The 8,994-nt window shown below is 51.7% G+C and overlaps 1 protein-coding gene across 2 annotated transcripts; it reads right to left on the bottom strand.

Annotated features, from left to right (window-relative positions):
• Nucleotides 1-2,183: 2,183 nt before the first annotated feature.
• On the bottom strand, nt 2,184-8,359 carry EOMES (eomesodermin). Of its 2 annotated transcripts, none has more exons than XM_054018878.1 (6): nt 7,579-8,359; nt 6,187-6,341; nt 5,497-5,618; nt 4,876-5,034; nt 4,701-4,762; nt 2,184-3,970 (listed from the first exon to the last, which is right to left on the bottom strand). In XM_054018878.1, the coding sequence occupies exons 1-6, from the start codon at nt 8,298-8,300 to the stop codon at nt 3,235-3,237; spliced, it is 1,956 nt and encodes a 651-aa protein (XP_053874853.1). In that variant the 5' UTR covers nt 8,301-8,359; the 3' UTR covers nt 2,184-3,234. The 2 variants fall into 2 exon arrangements, with proteins under 2 accessions (XP_053874853.1, XP_053874854.1); XM_054018879.1 differs by having other exon boundaries at nt 2,184-3,913.
• Nucleotides 8,360-8,994: the final 635 nt, after the last annotated feature.

Raw genomic sequence — 8,994 nt, 5'->3', positions numbered from 1 at the left:
CACTGCAATAGAATCGGACTCCTAACGTCAGTTGCTTTGGCATTTTGCAACTGTGAGAAGGCAGGTTAGGGAAGCGATTTCGTTAAAATTCCATTGCAGAGGCAGTCAATAAATGGAGGTAGAAATACAGGCACAGTTTTATGGTGTTCATAACGCACCGAATAATTGAAAACAAAAAGATCAGATCACCAGTCCCCCCACTCCGTATGGATCATTTCTTCCAGATCTGCTACAGCGTCACGAATCTCTAACCTCCCGCCCTGCCCCCCGGATCGGATCACTTGAGATTCATGCTGGGTGAAGTTCAAACTCCCTTGAGACCGTTCGGGAGAACGATGGACGGAGAAAAAAAACTCAGCACCGCGGCTGGGTTTGTCGTGGAACGATTAATTGTGACGCCTGGACTCCCACTGAAAACTCCCAACTAACGAATCTCTCTTCAATACTTTTTGATCCTATTTTCTAGCCTGAAAGAAACTCAGGCTCGAGGTTTGATGACAGCTATTGGCCCCGTTTCAGAAGCTTTACGAGAAGCGTTAAAGCTTTTTACATGCTAACATTTGCAAGGTCCATGTAAAAGGCTTGCTGCAAATGATCCTTTGATTGCGTTAATTCAGTCGGGGCGGTTCCAGTTTCTGAAGGTTTGTTTTATTTTGTTTGCACGGGGGCATTGCTAACAGGTTAATCCTATTACTAACTGCATTTCCTAAGGAAAGGGATCGTCCCTTTTCAAAGTTTCTCTCATGCAAAACGTGCTGCCCTGGGAGTGTGGGCTAGATTGCCTTGTTCCGAGCGCTTCCCACCCACGAATGATTGCAAGAGAGGATTTTCTACTAACAACATCATGGAAGGAGGCTTCTAGCTGTTCCCTCAAAAGAAACAGTTGAAAAGTGGTCTCTAGGGTCGCTGGGAACTTGGCTGGTGCTGGATATCATACCGCAAACTACTGCCGCCCCCAGCTAGAGAATACCCCCCTGCAGTCACCACTTGGGCGTATAGGACCGATCTGAGCAGGGGAACTCCTGCCTCATCTCTCACCCCACCTCGCTGCTAAAGCGCCTCTTCGTTGAGAAGCTCACAAGAGGTGATAAGTGAAATTCACAAGTCTCCCCGCAGTTGGGACCTGGCCTGAGCTACTGGCTCTCCGCCCCCTCAGCCGCCCCGCGCTGTGGGTAGGGCATGACATTTGATCCGAAGAGAGGGCTTTGAAGGCAGCACGCACAGTGCTCGGGCTAGTGGGCCAGCCCCACCCCGCCGGGACCCCGGGCGGCTGAGTGCGTGTAACTTTGCAAGGAGAACGTACAACCGCAAAGGGGGGGCGCTACTCAACCCCGGCCTGCAGCTGAGCGTGCTGGTTTGCACCTCGCTCACAGAGACAGGGGTATGGCTCTGGAGTGGCAGGGGGCACTTTTAGCCGCAGCAGCACAGACGCAGGGGTTAGGAGGAAATGTAACAGACATCCACCCCACTTCATTTACAGGGAGACGGGGCCGGCTCCTGCCTGCAGCTGTTCATTTCAAAGGTGACAGCAGAATCCTCTCTCTCTGTCTCTGTCCCGTCCCCCCGCCCCCAACTCACAGGAAGGGCTCCTTGATTGCAGTTAAGTTTCACAGGCTGCAACCTTGACGAGGTTGCCGAGGACAAGTGCTAATGGCCGCAGGAGAAGATTTGAGCTGCCAGTCCGCGTCTCAGCATTGTGTCAGTGAAACACTAAAATTCCCCTGCCCCATGAGGGGGAGGGGGATCCGGCCTCTACAGAATCAGCACCTGTTTAGTTGCAAGAACACCTACACACACCCCTTGACAGATCTGCATTAACCGTATGCTTTGCGGTATCCAGCTATTTGTTCACCTATTTCGACCTCTCCGACTGTCATTGTCTGGGTTTGGAAGAGACAGAACGGGTCTCCTCCAGCCTACCCTCCCCTCAATTCTTCAGCGAGCAGACAACACGAAATTACCCCCGCCCAGGTATTAAGACCTTTGGTAAATCAGTCTGACTGACCCATGCCCTTAGGAGACTGAGAACTCCCCCAAAAAGCATCCCATGCGAGGGTCCGCCCTAGCTGCTAGAAAGACCAACTAACTATACGCTGCATTTTTCAAGAGGCGTCCTCCATCCACAATAACTTTGGAGAGTGGGTGCGGGTCGGAAAAACAAAAAGAAAGACCCATTCTTGCCCCAGCACACATCACATTTATTAAAAATAACTACTATGTACATAGAAAAAATCCGGGAGAAAAACGTTGAGAAGTTTGTGTGCCAGCGCTTTAGGGTTTGCATTATTTTGAAACATCTGAAACTAGTTGCAAGAAGAGTGGATAAATTACATCACTTTCAAGTTAAGACAGGGTAGCTGAAAAATCACTTTACCTACAAGTCAATATAGATACCTTTTGATATACTTTCAGCAATGCATTTTTTAATGCTCCAATATGCTAAATTCGCTAGAATAATCGAAAATGCTTTTAGAACTCCCAAAGCACCAACTTTATGATCCCAACCAGACTTTTATATGTAGACTATTTATACAAGGTATTCCACAGTACTCTACAGTGTACCTAGATAAATACAGCTGTACACTTGGTCATTTTTTTGGCCACCTCAGTAAAGTTCACTCATGAACCCCCTCCCCTCCAGAATTAAGTCGTTTTATCCCACCCAAGATAAGGAAAGCCAGATTTGGTCATCAAACCCAGGGCCTGGGCAGCGGAAAGTTTTGACTTGAACACTAAGTATTCCTCCCTTCTTGTGTTATCTTCTGTCCAAGCAGAAGAGTTAGACCTTCTGATTGGGCAGCTGATAGTGTTGAGGAAGCCTACTCTATCTGAAGCACAGTGTAGCAATTCTAGACACTTCTTTCTCAGAGACCTAGATGCAAAAAGGAGTTTAGGATACAAACCTATACCTCCTATTTGGTAGTGCATAGCACTTACCCTAGGCCACTGAGCCAGCCAAACTGTCCACTTTAGTGTCTCCCATAAATAAGCCAATTGTAAAAGCCAGGATCTTGCTAACAACCCCCTTACTATTCCTTCCAAAAGTTAAGATCAAATTATAATACAGTTCCTTCCCCACCCAGTTACCTCCAGCAGTCAAAAAGCTTTGGCACCTTCTATAGAATTGCACAAAACAATTCAAGGTGGAAGGCAAGAGCCTTTTTGGCAACTTTTATGCAAAACAAAACCAAAAAGCCACCCTGAAAATTTAGCCAATCAGGATGAAATAATGCTTTAAGTAGTAGTATAGAAAGCATAGTAGCCCATGCCTTTTGAAGTGTCTTTGCTATAGTCCTCAGCATTCATGTCTTCACATTTCATTGTTGGAGAATTTTCATTGCTGGAAGTGCTAGGAGAGAGTCGTCTTCTCTTACAAGCACTAGTGTAGACACCAGAATCGTTTGAATCTAGAGATTTTATGGAAGGTGGGGTCTCTATCCAGGATGAGCCGATTTCTTCTTTCACCTTCTCCTTGGGAAGATGGTCTTCAGAGAAACCCGGGGGACTTGTTCGGGAGGTCCAAGGTAACCCAGTCGCCATTTTTCTCTGATAAGAACCTCTGCTTCCCCACCCTGCCATGGAAGGGAATGTTGGATCAGGATAATATCCCAAAGCATGGGATGTCTGCAAGGGAAGGGATTTAATGCCATAGGGGAGCAAGGTGCTAGGAGAATATTCTGTTTCATAGGAGTTCATGTCCAGTTTGTTGGTACCAGGCTGCTGCACAGGAGTAACAAACCATCTCTGGGGAGGATTGGCCACCTCTTCATTCTGCTGAGGAGAGAGAAGGCCATTTGTCTGAGGTACAGTTCTCTCACCATTGTAAAATCTGGCTGGTGGCAAGTTGTTGACAAACTGTTCCTGGAAGAATGGTTGTACGCTGTACCGGGCTCCTGGGACAATCTGGTGGGATCTAGGAGAATCCGTGGGAGATGGAGTTAATCTGTCATTTTCTGAAGCTGTGTACATGCTACAATATAAAAAGAGAAACGCTAAGTCTTGGTCTTTACAATTCCATGTACTATTAAAAAACAGACAGGGACTGAACTGCGTGCCAAGGATAAAAATCTGGGATTTAGGACACTTGATACATTCTGCAATCAAAGTTCAGGTCCTCAACTCAGGATACACTTCCAGGCCTAAAATTCTAAGTGCAGCTCCTTTTAAATATAGCTTAAACATATGCTTTGAAAAAAACACCCCAACTTCTTTCACAAATTGTAATTCTTGACATACCAAAAATGTGACCAGCACCTTTTCAAGAGGTATCTATAGATTAAAATTTTTTTTTATTTTTTTCTCTAGACAAGAAGTAAACAATGAACCTCTCCCTTGTGCCAAGATAGGTGAAATGAGTTCCACACACACACACACCCTGGATCTTTTGGGTGAGACTTTAAAACTAAGACATCCTATCTACTCCGTGTAGGGTTTTGTCAACTCCTTTAGACAAAAATTTAAGGTCACCCAACCAAAGACAGACAGACAGACCACTTGGTATGCACACAAAAGGCATTTAAAAATCTAATTAAAGCTAGGAAAGAGTTGCACCATCTATTGAAGGCATGGATATAGCTTATCCCTGAAATAAAGACGGTTCTAAGTTGTTTGTAGAAAGATTTCCATTTTTTAAAACAGGCCAGAACTATGCCTCCCAATGGAGGCAGATTAGATTGAAGTAGGAATAAAATTATACTTACGAATCATAGTTGTCCCTGAAGCCTTTTGCAAAAGGATTATGGTCAATTTTAAGCTGAGTGATCTGGGGAGGGGGAGAAAAAAAAAAAAAAAGATGGAATGGAGTTAAATTTCTAAATTGCATCAAGCACCTTACACCATATATTTTTTCCAAGTTTAAGCCCCCTTATGACTTACATCAGTGTTTTGATATGCAGTAACTGCTATGAACTGGGTTTCCGGGAAAACAAACGTCTGTGTCTTTGAAGAGTCATTCAGATCTTCAACCCCATCTTCAGTCACTTCCACAATATGAAGTCGAGGTTGGTATTTGTGTAGAGACTGAAGTACTATCATCTAGAAGAAACAATGCATATAGTCTATGCATATATATTGTTCAGATAAAAGGCACCTAAAACTAGTGCTAACCATAGGGGAGAAAAATCAGATGTTTGGAAGCTGATCATTTAGCCTTCAGACTCTCACAAGGAGTTTGCAAGGTGTGAGCCTCAATTTAACTAGACTGTGGATAATAGCTTTAGGAGTACAGTGGCACAAAATTCACTGCTCTAAGAGAACTACAGAGTACATATAGACCACATTATGCACTGACTAAACAGAAGAAAGGGGAAGTTTTTCCATCCCATGTCTGTTAAGTGAAGACCATTGAACTTAAACAGATCAAAATGATTTTACAATTTTCTGAGGCTATATAGCTCTGCAAGGTAAGCTCATGAAGCCCTGAAAACCTAATTAATCACTGTCTGATGCTACTTTCTTGATTTAGAGGCACTACCATGCTATTTATCAGTTATTTACCTGAGTATTATTATTGTTAGCACCTTTGTTATTGGTCAGTTTTAGCTTTCCAAAAGAGATCTCCTGCCTCATCCAGTGAGCCCCAGTGTTCGGGGACTCAGGGTGAACATACACTTTGTTGCCTAGGTGAGAGAGAAGAAAGAGGCAAATGTAAGGATTACAAGAACAATCCCGCACACACAATTCAGGAAACAAATACTGGAGTGACAGGGATCATCTCTAGCACCAGCCATGGGACAAAGCGAGGGGAGGCAGATGCACTGTAAGCTAGTCCCTGGGTGCTGCTGGATTCCGGAAGGACAAGCTTACACCTTTGTATATTAAATTCTATGAAATTTCATTTAGTGCCCAGCTCCGCTTGGAGACAGCGCATGGCCACGCCTGCAGAGGGGCAGGGAGGCCATCACAACGCCATCTTCCAGCCCAGGGGTTTCTCGCGCACATTAACACCCTCACCACCTTTGAAAGGTGGTGGTGGTGGTGGGGGGGGGTGAGCATTTTGCTGTTTGCCCTGCAGATGTCCGATGGGACGCACCTCCGGGCCTGGCCATTGCTCACCGGTCATAGAGAAGAGCTGGCTGGGAGGGTGGAGCACGCCCCGTGGCCGGACTGGCTTGGGAACGGGAAGGACCGGGGCGGATCGGGGCTGGTTTCCCAGAGACTGGCTGGAGGGGCCCGGCCGCAAGGTACCTTGCATGTTGTTGTCCGCTTTCCCGCACGTCACCCACTTGCCCCCCTGGAAGCGCCAGTGGTTGGGATCGGCCAGCACCACCTCCACGAACACGTTGTAATGCGCCGTGGGGTTGAGGCCGGTGATGTTGAAGCTCAGGAAGGGAAACATCCGCCTAGAAGGGGAAAACGCGGAGACCGAGCAAGTTAGCGGCGCGCCAAGGAAGGGCTCTGAGCCCGAGCTCAGGGGCCGGCTCTGGCTCTGCCGCCGGAGCGCCGGGCACTGTGCGCGGGGCTTGGCTCGGGGGTGGTCTGTGAGTCACTGGGAAAAGGGGCCGTGCAGGGACGCGTGGAGCCCAAGCAGTCTGCGGGGGGAAACTAAGGCAGAGACTGGCTTCCCTAGCCGGCTCCGATCGCGTCCTGCCAGGGGTCTCTCAGCGGCGCTTGGGGCTCAAATCGGCCTCGACTTTGAGGGAAGCAGCCCCGCCACGGCCCGGCCATTTCCACTTGGGATTCGTTATCAGGGCCGCTACATTTCAACCCCCACCCCGCTCCCCTGCTCCCTCCCCCTCAGTCTCCCACCGAAATCAGGCTGTCTAATCACAAGACCCAGCACGAAGAAAACCTCCGCAAGAGCCACATTTCTGGCTCCTTCCCACCCGTCCACCTCCCAACCATCGCCCCTCGGACAGGGAGTTTTCCCGCTAAGAGATTGCCCTACACCCCTTTCCCCCCCCTCCATTTACACGTACTGAATCGCTCGCTCCCCCCAAACGCCAAGCCCGATTCGCTTCCCCGGGAGCCTTGAGTGCTGCTGTCCCGCCCCGACCCCGCTAACCACCTGCACTAAACTCACGGGGACGGGCTCAGGGAGGAGCGGGAGGCCGGTCCTCGAGGTCTGCAGCTTAGAAAATAAAACCGGCCCCGCACCAAACCCGCGGCGCTTCGACACACTCGGGGTTGCTCAGCCTCGTCCAAGCCCCGCGCACCCCCGAATTAGCGCGAATCCTCCCCGTGGCCGGCCAGCCCAGGCCGGGGGAGGCACCGTTTAAATGGCCATTCTCCGGCTCACGTCGAGTTTCACTGGCGACAAGGGAGCGTTGGTTTGGTTTGATTTTTAACGTGGCAATTAATTAACCCCCCCCCCCCGCGGCTCCAGGGCAGCGAGAGGCAGCTCGGGGCTCCAGATCGCCCTGGAGAAATGAGATTTGTCAAACGAAACGGGAACAGGCAGAAGCCACCCAGGCGAGCCCCCCGTATAGGCCGCTTTAGTGGGAGGCGAACCCGGAGCCCCCTTGACGCCCAGGGTTGGCACCGGGGTCACAGAAGGAACCGGGGGGGGTTATAGTAGGCGCCTTCCACCCCGTCTGGCGCTTGGGGCTCCCCGCACCCCCCGCCCGCGCCCCTCCGTACCTGCCCTGCTTGGTGATGATCATCTCCGTCTGGTGCCGGTGGAACTTGAGCCAGAGCGGGCGGTTGCAGAGGAAGACCTGCGCCCGGAGCCCTGGCCCCGAGCCGGGCACGGCTAAGGCGCCCAGCCCGCCGCAGGAGCCCGCCGCCGGGTAGGGGCTGTACAGGGGCCCCGCCGCCCCTTGGCCATACTGGTATCCGCCGCCGCCCCCGAACTGCGCCCGGCCGCCCGGGGAGCACACGGCGGCCGAGAAGCCCCCCGGGGACAGCATGGAGCTGTAGGGGTAGCGCGCCCCGCCGGGCGATTGGTAGACGGAGCCGTGCTGCGCCGCCGGGTAGGGGAAGAGCGAGCAGGGCGCGCCCAGCTCAGCCCCCTGCGGCCCGGGAGACTGCAGGTAGTAGCGCTCCGGGCTCAGGCTGTCCAGTGGGTAGCGGGCGGCGGCGGCCGGGGGCAGCTCGGCCTCTCCGCAAGGGGCCGCCTTGCGGCCGTCCGGGGCGCCCTGCTTGGAGCCCGCGACGGGGAAGGGCTCGCCAGCCTCCGCCTCGCTCAGCATGCCCGGCCCGGCGCCGCCGCACTTCTTCGGCCCCTTGTCCAAGTCCAGGCGCTGCGGGGATCCCGAGCTGGGCTGGCTGCGGTGGCCGCGGGCGCTGCTGCTCTCCGGCGGGAAGAAGGGGGGCCCAGCCAGGCTAGCGGCGCTGGCTAAGAGCTGCTCCCCTAACTGCATCCTCTCCAGCGCCAGCCGAGGGGAGCCTGGGCTGCGTGCGAGCGGGGAGCCGGGCTCCTCCCAGGGAGGTGAAGTGCCGAGCCGCACGGGCCCCCTGCCGGAAAGTTCCCCTGCAACTTTCCCACCCCCGCCTGTCCTCCCCGGGCTGCAGCCCCCCCACAACCCCCCCACTCCGGCTTCCGCCTTCCTCACTGAAAACAGCCACCTCTGCTGCTGAATTAAGCGGAGACTATTTATATAGGCACGCTGGGCTCCTCAGGCCGCCGGGGAGGGGCTTGGGGAGGTCTAGTTCGTGGCAGCCCCCTTCATCCTGGCTGGCCCATTGGCTGGTTTATGTGACACTAATTTAATTAGACAGCTACTAATTGGAACAAGTCACCTGTGACTCCATGCCCCCTCTCCCCCTTTAACTGGCTCCTGATGGGAGATCAAAACCGCTTCGTGTCCTGCCTTGGTTAAGGGAGAGAGGAAGCAGGAACTTGAACTGGATTTCTTGGTGGCTAGGGTGATGTACTTTGGATTTCACCCCTCCGCCAAGCGTTAGCAAAATGCTGATCTCTTAAAGATGATGCAGGTCTCTTAGATAATAGCTGCTTGGGTATAAAGAAAAGGATCCTGCATGCGGAAGACTTTAACGGGAAGAAAGCAACTTTCAGAGGGAAAGAGAGAAGATCTGGACAAAATTTCAGTGATG

Source organism: Malaclemys terrapin, chromosome 2 (assembly GCF_027887155.1).
Source record: "Malaclemys terrapin pileata isolate rMalTer1 chromosome 2, rMalTer1.hap1, whole genome shotgun sequence".
NCBI classification, from domain to species: Eukaryota; Metazoa; Chordata; order Testudines; family Emydidae; genus Malaclemys; species Malaclemys terrapin.
Note: the sequence above shows the minus strand (reverse complement) of the source record. Positions and strands in the feature narration are given on the sequence as shown.